This window comes from Nomascus leucogenys, chromosome 17 (genome assembly GCF_006542625.1).
Source record: "Nomascus leucogenys isolate Asia chromosome 17, Asia_NLE_v1, whole genome shotgun sequence".
NCBI lineage: Eukaryota > Metazoa > Chordata > Mammalia > Primates > Hylobatidae > Nomascus > Nomascus leucogenys.
Window position 1 is genome coordinate 83,343,949 of NC_044397.1, and position 25,487 is coordinate 83,369,435.

General features: G+C 53.6%; 1 protein-coding gene across 1 annotated transcript; it reads left to right on the plus strand.

Moving 5' to 3' along the window:
- The first annotated feature begins 1,102 nt into the window (after positions 1 to 1,102).
- On the plus strand, positions 1,103 to 25,037 carry MAP3K10 (mitogen-activated protein kinase kinase kinase 10). The gene is made up of 10 exons (XM_030796493.1): positions 1,103 to 2,741; positions 8,726 to 8,906; positions 13,962 to 14,110; positions 14,598 to 14,773; positions 15,374 to 15,620; positions 18,531 to 18,647; positions 22,259 to 22,430; positions 22,528 to 22,640; positions 22,969 to 23,667; positions 24,432 to 25,037. The coding sequence occupies exons 1-10, from the start codon at positions 2,060 to 2,062 to the stop codon at positions 24,752 to 24,754; spliced, it is 2,859 nt and encodes a 952-aa protein (XP_030652353.1). The 5' UTR covers positions 1,103 to 2,059; the 3' UTR covers positions 24,755 to 25,037.
- The last annotated feature ends 450 nt before the right edge of the window (positions 25,038 to 25,487 follow it).

The window sequence follows — 25,487 nt, forward strand, 5'->3', positions numbered from 1 at the left end:
CCCTCTGAGAGTGGAAAAATTTCCCAAGGAGCCTGAGGGGCAGTTCTCTGGAGTTTGGGCACTAGAGCCCGTCTTATTTCCTCTTCTTCTCTCCTCCCTCTAGACCCCATACCACTCAGGAAAGGCCAAGTAAAAAGAACCAGAATTTTGCCTCTTACAAGCTTAGAGATCTTGAGAAAGTCACTGAACCTCTGCGGGACCCACTTTCCTAATTCTTTAAATAGAAAGGCAGTGGGTTTTTTGTTTGTTTTTTGTTGTTGTTTGTTTCTTCGTTGTTGTTGTTTTTTGTTAATCGTGGCGATGGTTATTAATTTTTTTTTTTTTTTTTGAGACGCGGTCTTGCCCTGTCGTCCAGGCTGGAGTGCTGTGGCGTGATCTTGGCTCACTGCAACCTCCACCTCCCAGGTTCAAGAGATTCTCCTGCCTCAGCCTCCCGAGTAGCTGGGATGGATTACGGGCGCACACCACCACGTCCAGCTAATTTTTTTTTTTAAATAGTAGAGACAGGGTTTCACCATGCTGGCCAGGCTGGTCACGAACTCCTGGCCTCGTGATCCGCCCGCCTCGGCCTCCCATAGTGCTGGGATTACAGGCGTGAGCCACCGCGCCCAGCCTGGTTGTTAATTTTTAAAACTGCCTTTCATTCTTGCTTTGCCATTTATAGCTCTGTAGCCTTGCACAAATGGCTTCACTTCTCTATGAGTCATCTGTAAAATGGGGCTCTTTGTGAAGACTTAACGATACCACGTGTACAAAGCACCGAACACAACATGCACATTAAGCTCCCCAAAATTGAAACTCCTATAAAATAGGAATCGGGGATTCTCAAGAGCAGGAGTTCTGACTTCAGCAGAGGAACCCAGAGCCGGTGGGGAAAGCAGACGTGGCTGTGACATCCCCAGGGACACTAAACGCATCCTCCCAGCCCCATCTTCCCCGCAGAGTCCCGCCACCAGCCCGAACTCTAACTTGCTCCAACCACCAGCCGAAGCCCGCAGCCCGCGGTTTGGGGGCCGCCCCCTGCAGCGCCAGGTCGCCGCGCGGACTACAGTTCCCAGCGTGCATCTCGGCTCGGGGGTCCGAGGGGCCGTCCTGCCTCAGGGACAGAGTCCAGGCTGCGTTCGCGGCTCCGGGCAGTCACAATCGTGCACGCAGCTCCTATTTTTCGCGTTGCTAATCGCGTCCGTTGCAGTCCACCCCATCCTGGGCCGCGGCCCCCGCAGGGTCTGTGAGGAATACTTACCCCTGCCCCGGGCGCCCGCTACGCCGCGTCCGAAGGAGGGGCCGAGGCCGGGCTCATCTCCCTGGGAGGACTCCCTCGGCCTCGTGGGGTGTCATGTCCACTGCGGCCCGAGGCTGGCAGCGGGGCTCTGCGGGAGGGCGCTGAGAGCCGGACCCCGAGGCCGCACGGCCGGAGACTACAACTCCCAGGCGGCACCGCGGCGGCGGCGCCCATACGTCACTCGGGCCCCGCCGGCGGCCCGGGGAAGCAGCACGGGCGGGGGGCAGGGGCTGGGGCCGACCGGGAGGCCGGTGCCAAGGATGGGGGCCGCCCGGCTGCCCCGCGCGTGAGGAGGCCGAGGGGCGCGCCACCCCGGCCCGGGGCGGCCGCCCCAGGGGCCCCGCCACCCCCGCCCGGCCCAGCAGTCGTGGCCCGGGATGCGGAGCCGGGGGCCGCCGGTGGAGCTGCGCGGGGTGAGCGGCGCGGGGAACGGGGACTGCCTGCCGCCCTCGCCGTCGTCCCCCACCGGCGGACCCCGGCGGGCATTCGAGAGCCGCGCGGCCAGGCCCTCTTAGTCCTCTGCCGTTTGGGGGGCACGGGTGAACCTGCCGCCCCACTCCCACCCCGCCCCGCCCGGACAGCCAAATCGGAAGGGACGAGCCTGCCCTTTGAAAGGGGTTTTTTTCTTGCTCCTGCGGAGGGCGCCCCAGCCATGGCCCTCAGGAGCTCCCTAGACCCCGCAGGGACTGCCCTGCATCCCGGCCGCCGGGGCCCGCCCTCTGCATCCAGCGGGCAGCCTGTGTGAAGCGGCCTCCTGCAGCCCCCGGCCCCTCCCCCATGGAGGAGGAGGAGGGGGCGGTGGCCAAGGAGTGGGGCACGACCCCCGCGGGGCCCGTCTGGACCGCGGTGTTTGACTACGAGGCGGCGGGCGACGAGGAGCTGACCCTCCGGAGGGGCGATCGCGTCCAGGTGCTTTCCCAAGACTGTGCGGTGTCCGGCGACGAGGGCTGGTGGACCGGGCAGCTCCCCAGCGGCCGCGTGGGCGTCTTCCCCAGCAACTACGTGGCCCCCGGCGCCCCCGCTGCACCCGCGGGCCTCCAGCTGCCCCAGGAGATCCCCTTCCACGAGCTGCAGCTAGAGGAGATCATCGGTGTGGGGGGCTTTGGCAAGGTCTATCGGGCCCTGTGGCGTGGCGAGGAGGTGGCAGTGAAGGCCGCCCGGCTGGACCCTGAGAAGGACCCGGCAGTGACAGCGGAGCAGGTGTGCCAGGAAGCCCGGCTCTTTGGAGCCCTGCAGCACCCCAACATAATTGCCCTTAGGGGCGCCTGCCTCAACCCCCCACACCTCTGCCTAGTGATGGAGTATGCCCGGGGTGGCGCACTGAGCAGGGTGCTGGCAGGTCGCCGGGTGCCACCTCACGTGCTGGTCAACTGGGCTGTGCAGGTGGCCCGGGGCATGAACTACCTACACAATGATGCCCCTGTGCCCATCATCCACCGGGACCTCAAGTCCATCAACAGTAAGTGGTGTCCTCTCTCCAAAATTCCTTCCACAGAACCTCTCAAGGCCAGGCCTAGGTGGCGGGAAACAGGGTGAGGGACACCAGATGACACTGTGCCTGGAGTGAGAAGGGGCAGCAGTATGATACCTTCAGGGTGAAGGTGAGGTAGGCCTTGCCCGCCTTAAGGGAAAAAAAGGAGGCTCAGAAAGGTTGAAGGACTTACCTGCCTCCCAGGCTGCAGAGTCACAATCGCTCAATAAACATGTTTCCATGAATACCTGCGTTCCCTGCATGACCAGGACAGATGCAGTGCCTGCCTTTAAGGTGCTCGCCATCCAGCCATGCTGCCAGAGTCCACCAGGCAGAGACAAAAAGAGCCTACCCCGTCTGGAGTCAGTGTCTCTCAACCCCAGCACTATTGGCACTTGAGGCCGGATCATTGTTGTAGGGGCTGTCCTGTGAATTGTGAGTTGCTTAGCGGCATCTTTGGCCTCTTCCCATTAGATGCCATTAGCATTCCCTGCCCCCTATCCCCAGCTATGACAAACAAAACTGTCTCCAGGCATTGCAAATGTCCCCTGGGGGGCAGAATCACCCCCAGTTGAGAACCATTCCCTGGAGTCTTCATAGGCCGAGCTGGCCAAGGCAAACTGGAAAAGATGAGGGAGGAATTAAATAGATGTGGCTTATATAAAAGCTTCCAGGCTGCCCGACAGGTTCTCCAAAGTTGATTGGTTGGTTGAATAAATAATGGATCCAGGTAGAAGGGAACATTCTACAAGACTCATTTCTAGATCGAAGAGCTTCATGTGGTGTCAGCAAGTATTAATTGAGCACCTATTAAGCAAGAGCTCAACTGGGACTAAGACAGCCATGGTTTCTGCCCTGACGGTACTCACAGGCTGGCAATTTCATTCATTCATTCCACAGATATTTCCAGAGTGCTGTGTGCCAGACCCTGTCCCAGGGATACAGCAAGAAAAAATCCTACGTCCCTGGCCCTCCCATTCGTGCTGTGCCCCATCTCACTCCCTTTCATTTCTTCATTCATTTGTTCATTCTTCCATTTGGTATTTACCACGCCAGATCATGTGCTAAGCAAAGGCATCAGTAGTGGAGGAGGCCAGCATGTCCCCGGCCCTCATGTCACTCACACTTAAGCCCCAAAATGTGAGGGTGCCCCCTTTGCTCTCAACACCCACATCTCATCTGCTCCTGATTTCTGTCACTTCTACATCTTGAAATTTATTTTAATCCATCCCACTATTTTTAGGAATATATTGCTATTCCCCCACCCATAGCAATTGTAAGCCCCTAGAAAAGAGGGACTGCATCTTCCTTGCCTCCCAAACCTGACATTTGTATATCAACAGAGAGGTTGGCTGGGCATGGTGGCTCATGCCTGTAATCCCAGCACTTTGGGAGGCCGAGGTGGGTGCATCACCCAAGGTCAGGAGTTCGAGACCAGCCTAACCAATATGGTGAAACCCCTTCTCTACTAAAAATACAAAAATTAGCTGGGCATGGTGGCATGCACCTGTAATCCCAGCTACTCAGGCTGAGGCAGAAGAATTGCTTGAATCCAGGAGGTGGAGATTGCAGTGAGCCGAGATCGCTCCACTGCACTCCAGCCTGGGTGACAGAGCAAGACTCCATTGCAAAAAAAAAAAAAAAAAGAGCTAACACATGACCACGATGTGCCAGGGCCGGTGCCGTGTCTGGGGAACTGATGCTTATGCCCCAGCACCTCTGAAATGTTGGGTAAATGGAGGCAGGGCCACCCAGCATGCTCCTGTTGAAGGCTGGGGCTCCTCAGCCCTTCCTCACCCACCCCTGCTGATTGACAGCACGCCCCACACCCCCAGGTTTTTTGTAGCCAGTGCTATCTGGCCAAAGGGTCAGTGGGCCTCTTATGGCCAGGGCTTCCTCCTGGGGTGATGGGTCTGCTCTGTGCCAGAAACAGAGGACACAGCGCCTCTACAGCACTGCTTCCCCACTCATCCTACCCTAAGGAGCGCCTCATCTGCCATCATTCATTCATTGGTTCATTCCACCAGTAATTCTTAAGTGCCTACTCTGTACTAGGCACTGTCCTCAGCTCTGAGATTACAGAAGTGAACAAGGCAAGATTTCCGCTCCCCCAGCTATGGAATTTATATTCTGGTGAACAGGAATAAATGATAGATGGATACCAAAATTTCAGAGAGTATCAGGGGCTCTCAGTGGACTAAGGCAAAGGCTGGAGCAGAGGGTTCTCTTTATTTAGATCGGGTGGTCAGGGAAGGCAACATTTGAGCAGAGACCTGAACAAAGGGGACCCAGCCTTACAAAGATCTGGGGAAGGGGAACAGTGGGGCACATGTCCTGAGGTGGGAGTGAGTGTGGCTCATTGGAGAACAGCAAGACCAGAACAGCAGGCACTGAAGCAGAGATGGGAGGAAGTAGGATCAGAAAGGCTGGCAGGAGCCAGATCACATAGGACCTTGGGGGCCATGGTGATGACTTGGGATATTTTATTTGATGTAGTGGAAGCCATTAGAGGATTTGAAGCAGGGAGTGACGTGATTACATACAGATTTTGAAGGGGGACTGACTTAGGCCCAGCCTGGGAAATAGAGAAATAAAGCATAAAACCATGAGATGTTCCCTCTGTCACAGGGTTTCGATACAAACAGGAGAGGTGGGGACCTAAGAAGGGAAAACTGCAGAGGTGGAGTCACAGACTAGGAGTTTACAGTGGGGGTTTCCAGGAGGAGGTGACATTGAAGCCGGGCCTTTTTTTTTTTTTTTTTTTGGAGACAGAGTCATCTCACTCTATGACCCAGGCTGGAGTGCAGTAGCGTGATCACAGCTCACTGAACCTTCCACCTCCTGGGTTCAAGTGATTCTTCCACCTCAACTTTCCAAGTAGCCAGGGCTACAGGCATGCACCACCACGCCTGGCTAATTTTTGTATTTCTAGTAGAGACAGCGGTCTCGCCATGTTGGCCAGGCTGGTCTTGAACTCCTGACCTCAGGTGATCCGCCTGCCTTGGCCTCCCAAAGTGCTAGGATTACAGGCATGAGCCACCGTGTCCAGTCTGAAGCTGAGCTTTAAAGGATGGGCAGGATTATCAATTGTGTGACCCTGGGTGATTTGCCAATCTCTGCCACCTTCAGTTCCTTCATCTGCCAAATGGGCATGATAGTAGAACTAGCTTACTATTATTATTATGACTGGGAAGTAGCCAGGAATGGCAAAAGAGAAAGGTGGAGAAATTCAGAACAATTATGGAAATATCACACACTAATAATAACAGCTAACACTTTTAAAGGCCCTGTTGCTTCAGGCAATAAATTTTTACTATAACACTACAAGGTAAATTCTGTTACCAGCCCCATTTAACAGAGAAGAAGTCTCGGTGCGAAGATTAAAATAAACTGTACAAGGTTATGCAGCTAGGAAGACGCAGGGCTGAGATTCAAACCCAGGCAGTACACTGTATACTTTGGGGCCTCTGTGTGATGGAAGGTAGTAAAATATCCCAGCAGTTAAGAGACTGGGCTCTGATGACAAAACTAATTCAAGCATTTGTCCTGCCATTTTCTAACCATGTGACCTCTTGGCCAAGTGACTTCTGAGCCTCTGTTAGCTAGTCAAGACAAGTGGGTTGTGGCTGGGTGCAGTGGTTTACTCTCGTAGTCCCAGCACTTTGGGAGTCCAAGGCTGGAGGATTGTTTAAGCCCAGAAGTTTGAGGCTACAGCAAGCCATAATCACACCACTGCACTCCAGTCTGAGTGACAGAAAAAGACCCTGTCTCTTTTTTTTCTTTTTTTTTTTTTTTTTTTTGAGACGGAGTCTCGCTCTGTTGCCCCGGCTGGAGTGCAGTGGCACGATCACGGCTCACTGCAAGCTCCGCCTCCCAGGTTCATGCCATTCTCCTGCCTTAGCCTCCCAAGTAGCTGGGACTACAGGCGCCCGCCACCACGCCCGGCTAATTTTTTTGGCATTTTATAGTAGAGACGGGGTTTCACCTTGTTAGCCAGGATGGTCTCGATCTCCTGACCTCGTGATCCGCCCGCCTCAGCCTCCCAAAGTGCTGGGATTACAGGCGTGAGCCACTGCGCCCAGCCAGACCCTGTCTCTTTATTTATTTTTTTTTTCATTGAGATGGAGTCTCGCTCTGTCATCCAGGCTGGAGTGCAGTGGCACTATCTCAGCTCACTGCAACCTCCGCCTCCTGGGTTCAAGTGATCCTCTCACCAAAGCCTCTCAAGTAGCTGAGACTACAGGCACCTGCCACCACACCCAGCTAATTTTTGTATTTTTAGTAGAAACAGGGTTTCACTATGTTGGCCAGGCTGGTCTCAGACTCCTGACCTCAAGTGATCCACCTGCCTTGGCCTCCCAAAGTGCTGGGATTACAGGCGTGAGCCACTGCTCCTGGCCAACCCTGTCTCTTTAAAAAAAAAAAAAAAAAAAAAAAAAAAGCGCTTTGGGGGTCATTCGTGAGTCAATTCATATAGAGAACTTAGCGCAGTACAAACACTAGCCATGATCCTCATCGCTGTTAGTGACAACCCAGGTAGAAAGTAAGCTAGAACCATCCAGTATGTTTAGGGAATACTTCAGTCAGATTTTGTCACAATAATGCTGTGTAATAAGCTACCCCCAAAACTCGGCATCTTAAAACGACCATTGTGTATTACTGCTCCTGCATTTGTGGACCAGCTGGAGGGTAAACTGATGGAGGCTGGGCTCAGCTGGAGAGGCTTTGCTACAAGTAGCTCTCATCTTCCTGGACAAGCAGGCTAGCTGAGGCATATTGTCATGGTGATGACACAAGCGCAAGAGGGCCAGCAGACATGCAAGGCCTGGGCTTGGAATTGGCACCCTGTCATTCTTAGCCAAAGCAAGTCATATGGCTGAGTCAGAGTCAGGGTGCACTCTGCCTTTGTTTTTTTTGTTTGTTTGTTTTTGTTTTTTTGGAGATAGAGTCTCGCTCTGTCACCCAGGCTGGAGTGCAGTGGCGTGATCTCGGCTCACTGCAACCTCCACCTCCCAGGTTCAAGTGATTCTCATGCCTCAGCCTTCCGAGTAGCTGGGATTACAGGTGAGCACCATGATGCCTGGCTAATTTTTGTGTTTTTAGTAGAGACAGGGTTTCACCATGTTGGCCAAGCTGGTCTCGAACTCCTGACCTCAAGTGATCTGCCCGCTTCAGCCTCCCAAAGTGCTGGGATTACAGGTGTGAGCCACCGTGCCCAGCCATACTCTGCCTCTTTAGCAGAAAGAGTGGCAAAGTCTCATGGCAGAGTGTGGACACAGGAAGGGGTAGAATTGGGACCCTGACTACAGTGTGCCACAGGGGTGATAGACACGAGGGGGAAGCCACGTTCCTCCCTTCTGCCCCAGGTTTGCAGTTCCTGCTTCCAGGGTAGCTGGGAACTCAAGGCCTGGAGGACCAAGGCCTTGGCTGTTGTTTCTTTTTTTTTGAGACAAGGTCTCACTCTATTGCTCAGGCTGGAGTGCAATGGCAAGACCATGGCTCACTGCAGCCTCAACCTCCCAGGCTCAAGTGATCCTCCCAACTTAGCCTCCCAAGTAGCTGGGACCGTAGGCACGCACCACCACACCCATGTGTTTTTAAAAATTGTTTTGTAGAGATGGGGTCTTGCCATGTTGCACAGGCTGGTCTCAAACTCCTGGGCTCAAGTGACCTGCTTCAGCCTTGGCTGTTGGTTCTTGACCATTCATGGAGCTCCCCAAAACCCAGGACAGAGTCAGGAGGGCAGAGGACACAGGAGGAGCTCCCTACTCCCTCGTGGGAGCCTGGGACAGGGATTAGACCTGGGTGGAGGGGCTCATGGATGTTCCAGGCCAGGAAAGGACCTGCCACAGAGTGGGGCAGCCTGAGGCAGTGAGAGGACAGACATGTTTCTAGCTGAGGCAGCGGGCCAGAACACTTGGGTCTGCAGCATGGCAGGTCTGGGGTGACCCACCTTTCTTCCCACCCCACAGTCCTGATCCTGGAGGCCATCGAGAACCACAACCTCGCAGACACGGTGCTCAAGATCACGGACTTTGGCCTCGCCCGCGAGTGGCACAAGACTACCAAGATGAGCGCTGCGGGGACCTACGCCTGGATGGCACCGGAGGTTATCCGTCTCTCCCTCTTCTCCAAAAGCAGTGATGTCTGGAGGTGCTGAAAGGCGCAGCCGGGATGGCCTCTGCGGTGTGAGGGAGGGAGGAAGGGGTGAGGGCAGAATGGGAGGGAGGGTCTCCTGCTGAAGCCAGGATCACGGTCTGACAAAGGGACCTGCCGGCAAGGTCAGGCCACCACACAAGTGCCAGTTACCTGTTCAGCTAGCACAAATGGCAACTAGGGGGCACAATGGATTAGAATAAAAAATTCATAAACTCTAGAGACAAGGCCGGGCACGGTGGCTCCCACCTGTAATCCCAGCACTTTGGGAGGCCAAGGTGGGTGGATCACTTGAGGTCAGGAGTTTGAGACCAGCCTGACCAACATGGTGAAACCCCATCTCTACTAAAAATACTAAAATTACCTGAGTGTGGTGGCAGATGCCTGTTGTCCCAGCTACTCGGGAGACTGAGGCAGGAGAATCACTTGAGCCCGGGAGACAAAGGTTGCAGTGAGCTGGGATCGGCCACTGCACTCCAGCCTGGGTGACAGAGCGAGACTCTGTCTCCAAAAAAAGAAATAATTTTAAAAAACGCAGAGACAGCATGTGGATGCCAGCACTGAAAGCCCTCTCAGACACTAGCCTGTGCGCCGTCCCATCTGTCAGACGGGAAAATGATGAATTCACTCGTTCATTCCTTCATCTAAGTGCACCCGGTTCTAGGGATATAGCAGAGAAGAAAAATAGACGCAATCCCTGCCCTCAGGAATAGTAAGTCAGTCAACATACAAGAAGCTGTTTTTTATAAAGCTGTTTTTTTAAGAAAATTACAATTTTTAAAGACAAGTACACCAGAAAAAAGTGTTAGTACAAAGTGCGAGGAGGCTGAGAGGAAGGCACTTTGAGGGCTGGAAGACTACTTTTGGGAACGCTTCTCTGAGCAATCGGAGAAATGATACCTCATCTGAGTTCCAAGTGGCAAAAAGGAACCAGCCACGAAAAGTTTGGAGGAAGAAGGAGGTGCCGAGGTGAGCATGGTGTGTCCCAGAAACAGCAACAAGGCCCATGTGGCTGCCACTGTGCAGGCAAGGAAGAGAGAGGTAGGAAATTATGTAGGAGAGGGAGCTGGAAGGCCCTGTGGGTGAGGGAGTGGCCTTCAGGTTTTATTCTAATGAAGTAGGAAGCCATGAGGAGCCATGTCTGAATAGAGTGGTAGCTCACACCTATAATCCCAGTACTTTGGGAGGCCAAGGTGGGAGGATCACTTGAGGCCAGGAATTTGAGACCAGCCTGGTCAACACAGTGAGACCCCATCTGTATGAAAAAGAAATTTTTTAATTAATTTTTATAAAAGGAAGTAAATAAAAACTCATTTGGAGGCCGGGTGTGGTGGCTCACGCCTGTAATCCCAGCTCTTTGGGAGGCCGAGGCGGTTGGGTCCCTTGACACCAGGAGTTTGAGACCAGCCTGGCCAACATGGTGAAATCCCATCTCTACTAAAAATACAAAAATTCAGCTGGGCGCGGTGGCTCACGCCTGTAATCCTGGCACTTTGGGAGGCCGAGCTGGGTGGTTCACTTGAGGCCAGGAGTTCAGGACTAGCCTGGCCAACATGGTGAAACCCCCTCTGTACTAAAAATACAAAAATTAGCCAGGCGTGGTGGTGGGTGCCTGTAGTCCCAGCTACTCGGGAGGCTGAGGCAGGGGAATTGCTTGACTGCAGGAGGTGGAGGTTGAGATGGTGCCATTGCACCCCAGCCTGGGTGACAGAGCAAGACTCCATCTAAAAAAAATTTTTTTTAAATAAAAGCTCCTTTGACTGTTAGGTAGAGACGGCCAATGATGGGTCTGTTGCTGTCACCAGTGAGAGTTGATGGTGGCCATGGAGACTTTCAACCCAGGACCTTCTGCTTGGTTGGAGCCAAACCTGGGTCTCCCCATTTACTGTTCCCGTCAATTCCCAGCTAAGGCTCCAGATTGTCCAAGCAGCAAATTAATGGGTATGGGACCGAGACAGATCAGACAGGAAGTCTCCTGCTCAGCCTAGAGCAGAGCAGCCCTTTGGGAGAATTTCCAACTGGCTGTACATCAGGCGTTCATTTGTGCTACCTTTTTTTTTTTCTTTTTGGGGGGTGACAGAGTCTCACTCTGCCGCCCAGGCTGGAGTGCAATGGCACAATCTTGCCTCACTGCAACCTCCTCCTCCCAGATTCAAACGATTCTCATGCCTCAGCCTCCCGAGTAGCTGAGATTATAGGCATGCACTGGCTAATTTTTATATTTTTAGTGGAGACAGGGTTTCACCATGTTGGCTAGGCTGGTCTTGAACTCCTGACCTCAGGTGATCCGCCCGCCTCAGCCTCCCAGAGTGCTGGGATTACAGGCATGAGCCACTGCGCCCGGCCAGGCAGGCTAATTCTTTCTGGTGTGGTCCTGTCCTGTACTTACCAGGATGCAAGATATCCACATCTCCCAGCCACAAACTTCAGTAACATTCCCAGTCATTATTACAATCACAATACCCCCATAGGTTTCCAAGGACATGGGAGAGAGGGGAGGATCATGCTACCCTCCAGTTATAAACCACTGTTTTTCCCCCACCTTGTGTGGTCTCCATTCTCAAGTTTACTTCATGATCCAAAATGACTGCTTGAGCTCCAGCTTTTTTTTTTTTTTTTTTTTTTTTGAGATGGAGTCTTGTTCTGTCACCCAGGCCAGACTGCAGTGGCGCAATCTCGGCTCACTGCAACCTCTGCCTCCCGGGTTCAAGCAATTATCCTGCCTCAGCCTCTCAAGTAGCTGGGACTACAGGCACATGCCACCACGCCCAGCTAATTTTTGTATTTGTTTTTTTTTTTTTAGTAGAGACGGGGTTTCACCATATTGGCCAGGATAGTCTTGATCTCTTGACCTCGTGATCTGCCCACCTCGGCCTCCTAAAGTGCTGGGATTACAGGTGTGAGCCACCACGCCCAGCCTTGTTTTCTTACCTATGTTGTGTTTTAGTTCCTGTGCTCCTGTGCCTGTCTGCTGTGCTGAGCTGCAGATGTGTCCTGCCACAGCTTTGCAGGACAGGGATAAGTTGAGACATGAAGCAAGAAGCCTTGCCTGTCAGGCTGCCCTTGGCATGACTAGAGTGTATGTGAGGATTTTCACCTCTTATTTTGGGGTCCGTTCTGTTCCTTCTTTGAACAATAGTCTTTACAGGATAGGGTGTTTGGGGACAGATTTCATCTTATTTTAGATATAAATAATAGAAAATTAACCCACTATAAATTTATTTTTCATTTAAAAAAATTTTTTAAAGACAGGCTGTCACTCTCTCACGCAGGCTGGAGTGTGGTGGTATAGTCATAGCTCACTGCAGCCTTGAACTCTTGGGCTCAAGCCATCATCCCACCTCACACTCTTTCCCTGCCAAGCACCCCTTCTTTTTAAGGATACTTCCTGGAAGCTAGTTGCCTACTCTCCCCCCTCCTACATCCCATGCACCAGAACTGTGGTCATGTGGACATGCTTAGCTGCAAAAGAGAATGGAAAATTCATGCAGGCAGCATGTGGCCAGCTCAGTTCACCAGCACTGTCACTGAAGAATGGGAGGCTGTCAGCTGCATGGGGGCAGTGATTGTGTTTATCTCTTCCCAGTGTCTAAAATGGTGCTTGGCACACAGTAGGCACTTAATAAGTATACGTTGAATGGGCCAGGCGCAGTGGCTCATGCCTGTAATCCCAGCACTTTGGGAGGCCGAAGCGGATGGATCACCTGAGGTCAGGAGTTGGAGACCAGCCTGGCCAACATGGTGAAACCCCATCTCTACTAAAAGTACACAAATTAGCTGGGGTGGTGGTACACACCTGTAATCCCAGCTACTTGGGAGGCTGAGGCACAAGAATCACTTGAACCCAAGAGGCAGAGGTTGCAGGGAGCCGAGATCATGCCACTGCACTCCAGCCTGGGTGACAGAGACTTTGTCTCAAAAAAAAAAAAAGGATATGTTGAATGAATGTGTGAGTGGATAGTGGGGGAGACCAGGGATCTACTCCAGGATAAACACCACACAGAATGGCCATCAGGATCTGGGAGGATGTAGAGTTTGCAGAGGAAGATAGCCTTGCAGGGACCACAGCACAGTGACACATGCTCTGGTACCATGGAACCACTGAGGGCACTGTCGTGGGCAGCAGGCAGACCTGAGTCCAAGTGTGGCTCCACCACTCACTAGCTGTGTGACCTTGGGCAAGCCCCTTATCTCTTTGAGCCTGTACATGCTCATCAGATAAAGCAGGGGTCATACCAAATCCTTCTGCCTTACAGGGCTGTTGTGAGGATTACCGAGTGCCTAGCACAGTGCCTGGCCTGCAGTAAGTGCTTTATAAATGTTAAATAATGTTAACTGGTTTTTAGAGGTAAGTGCTGAGTGTTTTGGGGAAACAGAGGAGGGGCCTCTAACCTAGCTTTGGAGGCTGTGGAATCAAGGAAGGCTTCCTGACAGAGGGGGCAACCTGTGTTGAGACTTGAGGGACAAATAGTTACACAAGGAAAGAGTGTTCTCCACAAAGGGAACAGCATGTGTGAAGGCCAGAGGTTAGAAAGAACAGGGCCTGTTCAGTATTCAGTGTGGCTGCAAGATGAAGTTGGGGTTAGAATGGGCTGAGAGTGTTTGGAAGTGAGGCTGCAGGGGTCATCAAAGGCCAGGGCCAAGAAGGATGGATTTAGGCGGGGTGCAGTGGTTCATGCCTCCTTGGGAAGCCGAGGCAGGAGGATCACTTGAGCCCAGGAGTTTGAGACCACCCTGGGCAACATAGTGAGACCTCCATCTCTACAAAAATAAAAATAAGAAAGATGGATTTGGCCAGTAGGAACACGGAACCTGAAGATTTTCAGGCAGGGGAGAGGGAAGAGAGACCGAGCAAAGGAGAGACAGAGAGCCAAGCCTACCCCATCTATTGGAGAACAAGGCCATGGAGGTCAAAGCAAGTTCTTGTGACCTCATTGGCCAGGGATGTGTGTTGGGTTGAGGGCGGCCCTGCATGGGACCAAGGGCAGGGCTGGGTATAGGTGAGGATTGGGGTGGGCTGTGACATCATCCCTCCCTCTCCCCTGCCTGCAGCTTCGGGGTGCTGCTGTGGGAGCTGCTGACGGGGGAGGTCCCCTACCGTGAGATCGATGCCTTGGCCGTGGCGTATGGCGTGGCTATGAATAAGCTGACACTGCCCATTCCCTCCACGTGCCCAGAGCCCTTTGCCCGCCTCCTGGAGGGTGAGCCGGGGCCCCGTGGCGAGGGTAGGCTCAGCTTGGAGTGGCAGGGACCTGTGGGCCCAGACCTCACCCCTTCACACCCATCCATACCAGTGGGCCTGGGAGTGAGGGAGAAGGGGCTGGAACCCACTGGACTCTAAACAGCCTCCCCATGGTTGGCTCCATCCCCCACATCCCAACCCTTGTTTGGGCCAGGCCCAGAGCTCTCAGGACAACCTGTTAGGACTCCTTGGCCCTGGAATTCCACCGTGATCCTGATTCCACCACCAGCCCCTCCTCGGGGTGCAGGTCCCGGGGTTTCTCTCCCAGCGTTTCACTGAGTAGAATTGGCCAGGAGCTTGGCTTTGAATCCCTTCCCCTCAGCTCCATAGCAGCTGTTTGTCTGCTGTCCCCAGAAATTCTGCCTTCCTCTGAGCAGGCTGAGTCCCCAGAGCATGACCACTGACACCTCCACCCCCCACCACTGTCCTTCCTCCTCCCACCCCAGAATGCTGGGACCCAGACCCCCACGGGCGGCCAGATTTCGGCAGCATCTTGAAGCGGCTTGAAGTCATCGAACAGTCAGCCCTGTTCCAGATGCCACTGGAGTCCTTCCACTCGCTGCAGGAAGACTGGAAGCTGGAGATTCAGCACATGTTTGATGACCTTAGGACCAAGGAGAAGGTGAAGGCAGGGGGCAAGGTGGGAAAGATGGAGCAAGACCCCTGAGTTCTGATGCCTTGGGCTGCTCAGAGACCCCTCCCCTGAACCCCAGCCTTTGGGTCCATGCAGGGTCAAGGGAGCCTTTTTTGCATATTAAGAAAAGACAGCCTCCTGTTGGTGGATTAATAAGAAAAAGTCACCCTGTACTGAAGTACTTACAGGTGACACTGCATGATGTCTGGGGTTGGCTTTAAAATACTACAGCAGAAACGAAGAGAGGGCAAGAGGAGAGAAGGACGGGGATACAAGATTCGCAAAGCATAGGTAATTGTTGAAGTTGGATGACGGGTACAGGGGGGTGCACTGTTCTCTGCTTTTGTGGATGTTTGAAGTTTTCTAAATTGAAGAGTTAAGAAAAGGCACCCCTTTCTTTGGGCTAACACAGTTCCCTGCCCTGGCACCCAGCTTGGCTAGCAAAGCATGCGTCGGGTGGTGAAACCAATGTGCCCCACAGCAAGGTACCCTTGTGTGAGGCACCAACCAGACGCAGCAGCCCTGGGTCCCTCCCCAGGAAGCAGAGCAGCTAAGTCCCTCCCCCCAGCCACCGCCTCTCCTTCCCAGGAGCTTCGGAGCCGTGAGGAGGAGCTGCTGCGGGCGGCGCAGGAGCAGCGCTTCCAGGAGGAGCAGCTGCGGCGGCGGGAGCAGGAGCTGGCAGAACGCGAGATGGACATCGTGGAACGGGAGCTGCACCTGCTCATGTGCCAGCTGAGCCAGGAGAAACCCCGGGTCCGCAAGCGCAAGGGCAACTTCAAGCGCAGCCGCCTGCTCAAGCTGCGGGAAGGCGGCAGCCACATCAGCCTGCCTTCTGGTACCCACCCGTGTCCCCAGAGCGCCCCCCAGAGGCTGCTGGGAGCAGCCCCGACCTAGGATTTATCTCTTCCTTTTCCTTTTCAACTTGTTTTTATTGCTAAATATATCGCACATAGTCAGTGATCAGCCCAGTGCAGTGGCGAGCACTTGTAGTCTCAGCCTACTCAGGAGGCCAAGGTGGGAGGATTACTTGAGGCCAGGAGTTTGAGACTAGCCTGGGCAACATAGACCCCATATTTACCACAAAAAAAAAAAAAAATTTAATTAGCTGGGCATGTTGGCATGCACTTATAGTCCGAGCTACTGGGGAGGCTGAGGTGGGAGAATCACTTGAGTCCAGGAGTTCGAGGCTGCAGTGAGCTGTAATTGCACCACTGCACTCCAGTCTGGGCAGCAGAGCAAGACCCTATCTCTAAAGGGAAAAAAAAGAAAAAAAGAAAATGACCAAAAACCTGTACAGCTAAATGAGTTACTCTACTCACCCCCACGAAACCAGAGAGAACCTCACAGCCATCCCAAGTGCTTTCCACCTACCCCTCCAGACAACCTCACACCATCCCCTGAGAAGAACATCTGTCTTGACACTTAGGACAGTCACTTTTGAACTTTCTTTTTCATTTTATCTCTCTTTAAAAATATCTTTTAATCTGGCCATGTGCAGTGGCTCACACCTGTAATCCCAGCACTTTGGGAGGCCAAAGTGGGTGGATCACTTGAGGCCAGGAGTTCTAGAGCAGCCTGGTCAACATGGTGAAATCCCGCCTCTACTAAAAATACAAAATTAGCTGGGTGTGGTGGTGCACACGCCTGTAATCCCAGTTACTTGGAAGGCTGAGGCACAAGAATCGCTTGAACCTGGAAAGCAGAGGTTGCAGTGAGCCGAGATCACGCCACTGCACCCCAGCCTGGGTGACAGAGTGAGACTCTGTCACAAAATATATAATTAAGATATACATATATATGCTGATATTTGACCTTTTTTTACCTACAAAAACAGAAGTTTCACATGGATCAACCTAATAGTTGGATCTCAAGACTTAATCAGATTCAGATTCAGGTTTGATTTTTTTTCCCCACACTGCTTCCCAGGTAATGCATTCAGGAGGGAGGCACGTAGTGTCTACTTGTCTCTTTCTGTGATGTCACAAGCCAGAAAGCTGTGCCTTAAGCAACAGTGGCCAGTGGAAATATAATACAGGCCACGTGTATAATTTTAAATTCTCTAGTAAGCTACACATAAAAGCAAAAAGAAATAAGAGATGTCAATTTTAATATTTTTTATTAGGCCAGGTGGAGTGGCTCACGCCTGTAATCCCAGCACTTTGGGAGGCCAAGGCGGGCAGATCATCTCAGGTCCAGAGTTCGAGACCAGCCTGACCAACATGGAGAAACCCCATCTCTACTAAAACTACAAAATTAGCCAGGCGTGGTGGCGCATGCCTGTAGTCCCAGCTACTCAGGAGGCTGAGGCAGGAGAATTGCTTGAACCCAGACGGCAGAGGTTGCAGTGAGCCGAGATCGCGCCATTGCACTCCAGCCTGGGCAACAAGAGCAAAACTCCATCTCAAAAAATATATATATTTTTTATTTAGCCCAATATATCCATGCAATCAATACAAAATAATTGTGAGATATTTTACCTTCTTTTTTCACACTAAATCTTTGAAATCCAGACATATTTTATGTTTATGGCACATCTAAATTTAGACAGTAAATTTTCATTAAAAAATTTTTTTTTCTGAGATGGGGTCTTGCTATATTGCCCAGGGTGGTCTTGAACTCCTGGGCTCAGGCAGCCCTCCCACTCTGGCCTCCCAAAGTGCTGGGATTACAGGTATGAGCTACTGTACCTGGCCCATCAAAAATATTGGATCTGTATTTAAATTTCATAAAAGTTAGAGTTGAAAAAGTACATACACATACCCAAGTTGTTCCAAACATGCTTAAATGTTTCCAATAACCAAATGGAGTACTTGTTTTTTTGTTGTTTGTTTGTTTTGTTTTGTTTTTGTTTTTTGAGATGGAGTCTCGCTCTGTCACCCAAGCTGGAGTGCAGTGGTGCGATCTCGGCTCACTGCAAGCTCCGCCTCCCAGGTTCATGCCATTCTCCTGCCTCAGCCTCCTGAATAGCTGGGACTACAAGCACCCGCCACCACACCTGGCTAATTTTCTTTTTTTTTTTTAGTAGAGACAGGGTTTCACCGTGTTAGCCAGGATGGTCTCGATCTCCTGACCTCGTGATCCTCCCGCCTCGGCCTCCCAAAGTGCTGGGATTACAGGCGTGGGCCACCATGCCCAGCCCCTATACCTGTTTTTAAAATTTAAACTTAAATTACAGTAATTACAATAAAATAAGGAGTTGGCTGGGCATGGTGGCTCACACCTGTAATCCCAGCACTTTGGGAGGCAGATGCTGGAGGATTGCTTGAGGCCAAGAGTTCAAGACCAGCCTGGGAACCACAGTGAGAACTCATCTTTTATATATATATATATACAGTTTAAAAATTAGATAAATAAAGGTTAAACTCCAATTCCCCCATTGCACAAGCCACATTTCAAGGTGCTCAGTTGCTACACGTAGCTACTGGTGACCATATTGGACACTGAGGCCTAGGTCCTTGATCCACTAGAGCTCTTGTACTTATGCTTATTAAACCACAGTTCCATTGCTGAGCCTCACCCCAACTTGCTGATTCAGGGAGGGCCGAAGAATTTGCATTGCCAAGAAATTTTCAGCTGATGGTGAATGCTGCTGTTCTGGGGCCCACACTCGGAGAACCGCTGCATTAAGGAATGAAAAATGGCGGTGTTCCCATTCTAGAATTCCTTCTCTACTTCTACAGAGGAAAATTCCCTTTGGTAATCCCTGGAACCATTTGCTTAGGAAAGCTTCTCTTTCTTTCTGCAGGCTTTGAGCATAAGATCACAGTCCAGGCCTCTCCAACTCTGGATAAGCGGAAAGGATCCGATGGGGCCAGCCCCCCTGCAAGCCCCAGCATCATCCCCCGGCTGAGGGCCATTCGCCGTGAGTATCTCCCAAGGCCCTGACCAGTCAGTCAGTCAGTAAACAAACGTTTTTGAGCACGATGTTTATACCTGGCACCAAGCCAGAGTAACAGCAAGAAAGAAGATAGACAAGGCCCTTTTCCTCATTCTTATCACGGGAAACAGATAGTAAACAAATAAGTCAGTAAGCAGGATAATTTCTTTTTTTTTTTTTTTTTTTTTTTTTTTTTTGAGACAGAGTCTCGCTCTGTCTCCCAGGCTGGAGTGCAGTGGTGCGATCTTGGCTCACTGCAACCTCCACCTCCTGGGTTCCAGCAATTCTCCTGCATCAGCCTCCCAAGTAGCTGTGGTTACAGTCACACACAACCACGCCTGCCTAATTTTTTGTATTTTTAATAGAGTTGGGGGTTTCATGATGTTGGCCAGGCTGGTATCGAACTCCTGACCTCAAGTGATCCACCCACCTCAGCCTCGCAAAGTGCTGGGATTACAGGCATGAGCACCGCGCCCGGGCACAGGATAGTAGTGATAAGTTCTTTTTTTTTTTTTTTTTTTTTTTTTGAGACGGAGTCTTGCTCTTTCACCCAGGCTGGAGGGCAGTGGCGCAATCTCGGCTCACTGCAGGCTCCGCCCCCCAGGGTTCGCGCCATTCTCCTGCCTCAGCCTCCCGTGTAGCTGGGACTACAGGCGCCCGCCACCTCGCCCAGCTAATTTTTTGTATTTTTAGTAGAGACAGGGTTTCACCGTGTTAGCCAGGGTGGTCTCGATCTCCTGACCTCATGATCCGCCTGCCTCGGCCTCCCAAAGTGCTGGGATTACAGGCGTGAGCCACCACGCCCGGCGTGATAAGTTCTTTAAAGGAGCTCAGGGAAGGGAATAAAAGAGGAGATGTATTAGAGTTCTTCAGAGAAACAGAATCAACAGCATACGTTTAGATATATAGAAAGAGATGTATTGGCTGGGCACAGTGACTCATACCTGTAATCCCAGCACTTTGGGAGGATGAAGTGGGAGGATTGCATGAGCCTAGGAGTTCGACACCAGCCTGGGCAACAAAGCGAGACCCCATCTCTACTTAAAAACAAAAACAAAAGAAATAGATATATTATGAGGGATTGGCACATGCGATTATGGAGGCTGGGAAGTCCTGCAATCTGCTTTCTGCAAGCCAGAGGCCTGGGAAAGCTGGTGATGTAGTTCCAAATCAAGTCCAAAGTCCTGGCCCAGCACAGTGGCTGGTGCCTATAATCCCAGCACTTTAGGAGACCGAGGCAGGCAGATCACCTGAGGTCAAGAGTTCAAGACCAGCCTGGCCAACATGGTGAAACCCAGTCTCTACTAAAAATGCAAAAATTAGCTAGGCGTGGTGGCGCATGCCTGTAATCCCAGCTACTCGGGAGACTGAGGCAGGAGAATCACTTGAACCTGGGAGGCAGAGGTTGCAGTGAGCCAAGATCGTGCCACTGCACTCCAGCCTGGGTGACAGAGTGAGACTCAGTCTCAAAAAAAAAAAAAATAATTGTCCAAAAGACCTGAGAACCCGAGTACCAATGTCCAGTGTCTCAGGGCAGGAGTAGATGGATATCCACGCTCATGCAGAGAGCAAACTCACCTTTCCTCCACCTTCCTAGACAAAAAGAGCTAACTCTCTTTTTGTTCTATCTGGGCCCTCAGTGGATTGGATGGTGCCCACCCACATTGGTGAGGACGATCTCTCTTTACTCGGTCCACTGATTGAAATGCTAATCTTCGAGAAACACCCTCACAGAGATCGTGTTTAACCAGCTACCTAGGCGTCCTTTGGCCCAGTCAAGTTGACGCATAAAATTACCCATCACAGAAGGGTTGCGATTTTACATCTGGAAGCCCTATGGGAGGAGGTGAGGTTTGAGCAGGGACCTTCGTGCTAAGGAGTGAGACAGGCTGAGACCTCAGGGAAGCATGCCCCTGGCGGAGGGAGCAGCAAAGGCAAAAGCTGGAGGTGGGAACAGCATGGGCTCCTTGTTAGCCCGTTTGGCTGGAGCAGAGTGAATGGGAGGAGGACATAGGTTTTGTGATCAGGGAGTTCTCAGGAGTCAGATCAGGCAGGGCCCTGAGAGCAGGATAAGAGTCTGGATTTTCCTTTCTTTTTTTTTTTAAATTTTCATTTGACACCTTTGGTATGGGTTTTTTTGTTTTTAATTTTTGTTTTTGATTCTGGGTACTTTTTTGTTTTTAGTTCTGGGGTACGTGTGCAGGTTGTGCAGGTTTGTTACATAGGTAAACGTGTGCCCTGGTGATTTGCTGCACCTATCAACCCATCACCTAGGTAGTAAGCCCATGCATTAGCTATTTTTCCTAATATTCTCCCTCCCCCCACCCTACCCCCCAACAGGCCCCAGTGTCTGTTGTTCCCCTTCCTGTGTCCATGTGATCTATTTGTTCACTCTCACTTATAAGTGAGAACATGCAGTGTTTGGCTTTCTGTTCCTGTGTTAGTTTGCTGAGGATAATGACTTCCAGCTCCATCCATGTCCCTGCAAAGGACATGATCTCATTCCTTTTTATGGCTGCATAGTATTCCATGGTGAGACAGGCTCTCGCTCTGTCTCCCAGGCTGGAGTGCAATGGCGCGATCTCAACTCACTGCAACCTCTGCCTCCCGGGTTCAAGTGATTCTCCCGCCTCAGCCTCCCAAGTAGCTGGGACTTCAGGCCTGCACCACCATGCCTGGCTAATTTTTGTATTTTTAGTAGAGATGGGGTTTTCACCATGTTGGCCAGGCTGGTCTCCAACTCCTGACCTCAAGTGATTCTTCTGCCTGGGCCTCCCAAAGTGCTGGGACTCCAGGCAAGAGCCACCGCACCTGGCCTGGTATGGATTTTCTTTTAACCGCCCTGGGGCAGCCCCCAGAGCCATGCGAGCAAGGCACTGAGGGAATCAAATTGACCTTTCTCCCTCTGGCTGCTGTAAGAAATAAAGGTAGAGAAAGCAGTGAGACGATGGAGGCCAGGCCAGGGTGGGGGACTTGGAAGGGACAGATGTCCACAGTCGGGGCTATATGGCAGAGACACAGTCCTTGGAGTTTCCTGATGGGTTGAAGGGTGAAAGGCTAACTCCCGAGTTCCAACCCCTCATTCACCCCAGCACTGACCACACCCACAGCGCCCCTGCCCTCTATCAGGGCACCTGCTTTGTACCAGGCCCAGGAGGTCAGTCCTGCAGGGGACACAGAGACAAATACTCATACCATGGCAGCAAACACTGGCACCAGAAAGGTCCAGAGCATTGCAGGGACAGAGATGAAGGCAGCTGACCCCCAGGGAACTAACTACCCAGAGCTGGAGACCGGAAGCGCAGGCAGCCCGCCAGAATGAATGGCGAAGGGTTAGGCTGTGAAGAGCAGGGGAGGCTGGAGGAGTTGGCAGGGAACCGCTCACGGCCTTCAGTGCCAGGCAGAGGAGGTGGAACTTTGTCCTGACAGCAGTGGGGGCTATGGGGGGATTTATAGCAGGGAGGGTCACGACTGGAGTTCAAAAGAGCCCTTGGACTCCCAGGTGGAGGGTGGGCCTGAGCTGGGGGCACGGGAGGCTGGGAGCCCAGTGGGGACAGACCCTCCACCCAGTAACCAAGTGGCTTCTCTGGACCCAGTGACTCCCGTGGACTGTGGTGGCAGCAGCAGTGGCAGCAGCAGTGGAGGAAGTGGGACATGGAGCCGCGGTGGGCCCCCAAAGAAGGAAGAACTGGTCGGGGGCAAGAAGAAGGGCCGAACGTGGGGGCCCAGCTCCACCCTGCAGAAGGAGCGGGTGGGAGGAGAGGAGAGGTGAGGTGGCGTGGTGATGCCCACCCTGTGCCCAAGCCCCAGCTCCCAGGCTCCAGGCCACAGGACTGAGGTCTCCATCTCTCCCTGGATCCCGCAGGCTGAAGGGGCTGGGGGAAGGAAGCAAACAGTGGTCATCAAGTGCCCCCAACCTGGGCAAGTCCCCCAAACACACACCCATCGCCCCTGGCTTCGCCAGCCTCAATGAGATGGGTAAGAGCCTGGGTTCTTGTAAGGGGGTGGGGGTTCCCTGGCCAAAGGGGTGAGCCTCCTGGGGCTGAGGGAAGAGACCAGATTTCACTGGGCCAGTGAGTGGAAGGCCTTCCTGGGAAGGGAGATGGTGGCCCCTGGGGCGTGGGGAGTCATTTCCAGGGGCAGGGACCACCCTTCTCTGAGGCTTCTCCGGGAGACAGATTCAAGAACGATGCTCGTGGGTCTTGGTCTTGCTGTTGGAGGGGTCATCGGGGGCTGTCCCTTGCCACAAGTCCCCATGGGGCCCTGGCCAGCCCTGCAGCCGAGTGATGGCCCTCTCCGGTTGCAGAGGAGTTCGCGGAGGCAGAGGATGGAGGCAGCAGCGTGCCCCCTTCCCCCTACTCGACCCCGTCCTACCTCTCAGTGCCACTGCCTGCCGAGCCCTCCCCAGGGGCGCGGGCGCCGTGGGAGCCGATGCCGTCCGCGCCCCCCGCTCGGTGGGGACACGGCGCCCGGCGGCGCTGCGACCTGGCGCTGCTAGGCTGCGCCACGCTGCTGGGGGCTGTGGGCCTGGGCGCCGACGTGGCCGAGGCGCGCGCGGCCGACGGCGAGGAGCAGCGGCGCTGGCTCGACGGCCTCTTCTTTCCCCGCGCCGGCCGCTTCCCGCGGGGCCTCAGCCCGCCCGCGCGTCCCCACGGCCGCCGCGACGACGTGGGCCCCGGCCTGGGCCTGGCGCCCTCGGCCACCCTCGTGTCGCTGTCGTCCGTGTCCGACTGCAACTCCACGCGTTCACTGCTGCGCTCTGACAGTGACGAGGCCGCGCCAGCCGCGCCCTCCCCACCACCCTCCCCGCCCGCGCCCACGCCCTCGCCCAGCACCAACCCCCTGGTGGACCTGGAGCTGGAGAGCTTCAAGAAGGACCCCCGCCAGTCGCTCACGCCCACCCACGTCACGGCTGCATGCGCTGTGAGCCGCGGGCACCGGCGGACGCCATCGGACGGGGCGCTGGGGCAGCGGGGTCCGCCCGAGCCCACGGGCCATGGCCCTGGTGAGTGAGGCGCCCCGCACCCAGGTCACAGAAAACCCCTTCTTTCCTCCTCTGCCAGGATGGCAAGTCCAGCCCAGCCACGACCCCTCAGGCAGCCACCTCCTGCTTTCTGTGGAGGAGGGAGGGTCTGTGTCCCTTTACCGCTCACTCCTGGAGGCATTGGGGGGTCTCCAGGGGACTGAGACACAGGTGGCAAACTGATGCCTATAAGGCCAGGCAGGTGCCTTTAGCAGTGGTGACCAGCACGACCATCGCCAATTCTTACACAGCCTAGACACTGTTCTCCTCCATTTGTTAACTGGGTGGGAGATGGCGGTCATAGCAGTGTTATTAAGTACCCACGTCAGGCACTGTGCTGCTTGTTTTAAGTTATCGTTATTTTATTTGCTCCTCACCTACGTAGTGAGGCGCCATTTTTATCCGCCTTCAGAGATAAGCCATGCCTGAGGTCTGTGCCTGAGCTTAGCCCAATGCAGGAGAGTCGAGAAGACCAGGGCTTTGGCCCCAGGGGCTGCTGCTAAGCAGCAGCTCCAGAAGGTTGAGGAACGTGCCAGGGTCCACCCAGAGGAGCAAGCAGCTGGGAGTGGTCCCAGTCTAGGTCAAGGTCCCAGCACTGCCACACTACAGATGGAAATTGGATGCAGCAAGATCCATGGATTTCTCGAGAGAAACCAGAACTTATGCTTTTCATGTAAAAGCTCTGGGCTTTTTAATGCCACCCTCTGCCCCACCCCACTCAACCTCCTCTGAACCTCTCTCACCAGGCCCTCGTGACCTTCTGGACTTCCCCCGCCTGCCTGACCCCCAGGCCCTGTTCCCAGCCCGCCGCCGGCCCCCTGAGTTCCCAGGCCGCCCCACCACCCTGACCTTTGCCCCAAGACCTCGGCCGGCTGCCAGTCGCCCCCGCTTGGACCCCTGGAAACTGGTCTCCTTCGGCCGGACACTCACCATCTCGCCTCCCAGCAGGCCAGACACTCCGGAGAGCCCTGGGCCCCCCAGCATGCAGCCCACACTGCTGGACATGGACATGGAGGGGCAGAACCAAGACAGCACAGTGCCCCTGTGTGGGGCCCATGGCTCCCACTAAGGCCTGCCCACCACCGCCCGCCTGGGCAGCCATGAATGTAGCGCCCCAGGCCCCGCCCCAGCCCGCCATGCCACAAGGCGGGGGAGGCCCTGGGCAGGATGTTCACTCTATTTATTGGGGAAGGAGGGAGGGGGGAACACTTAACTTATTCCTTTGTACCCCAGGGGGTGGAGCCCTGTGCCCGCCCTGCACTGGGGGGAGGGTGGGCAGGGATACTCAGGGACAGGGCATCATGGGGGATTTGGCACAAAATGGAGCATTAAAGGTAACCCCTGCCCCCTACCGCACTTGACTGTGTTCCTTTTTCCTTTTTTTTTGGTTGGAGACAGAGTCTTGCTCTGTTGCCCAGGCTGGAGTGCAGTGGCACCATCTCAGTTCACTGCAGCCTCCGCCTCCTGGGTTCAAGTGATTCTTCTGCCTCAGCCTCATGAGTAGCTGGGACTACAGGCTCCCACCACCATGCCCGGATAATTTTTGTATTTTTGGTAGAGACAGGGTTTCACCATGTCGACCAGGCTGCTCTCAAACTCCTGACCTCAAGTGATCCACCCATCTTGGCCTCCCGAAGTGCTGGGATTACAGGCATGAGCCACTGCGCCCGGCCTAGACTGTTTCTTTCCCTGGCCCAGGCCCTGATGCTGGGTCATCCCAGCAGAACATTCTCCCCCACCCCACACACCCTCCCTGGGCTTCTCTGGGTTTCTAAGGTCCAAGGGATGAGGCCCTCCCTGGT

What these genes read in the sequence shown, in the direction of transcription:
- MAP3K10 (XM_030796493.1), top strand. Translation starts at nt 2,060, where the DNA reads ATGGAGGAGGAGGAGGGGGCGGTGGCCAAGGAGTGGGGCACGACCCCC. An exon ending in GGACCTCAAGTCCATCAACA is followed by an intron (nt 2,742 to 8,725) that starts GTAAGTGGTGTC and finishes CCCACCCCACAG; the next exon opens with TCCTGATCCTGGAGGCCATC. An exon ending in CGGGTGGGAGGAGAGGAGAG is followed by an intron (nt 22,431 to 22,527) that starts GTGAGGTGGCGT and finishes TGGATCCCGCAG; the next exon opens with GCTGAAGGGGCTGGGGGAAG.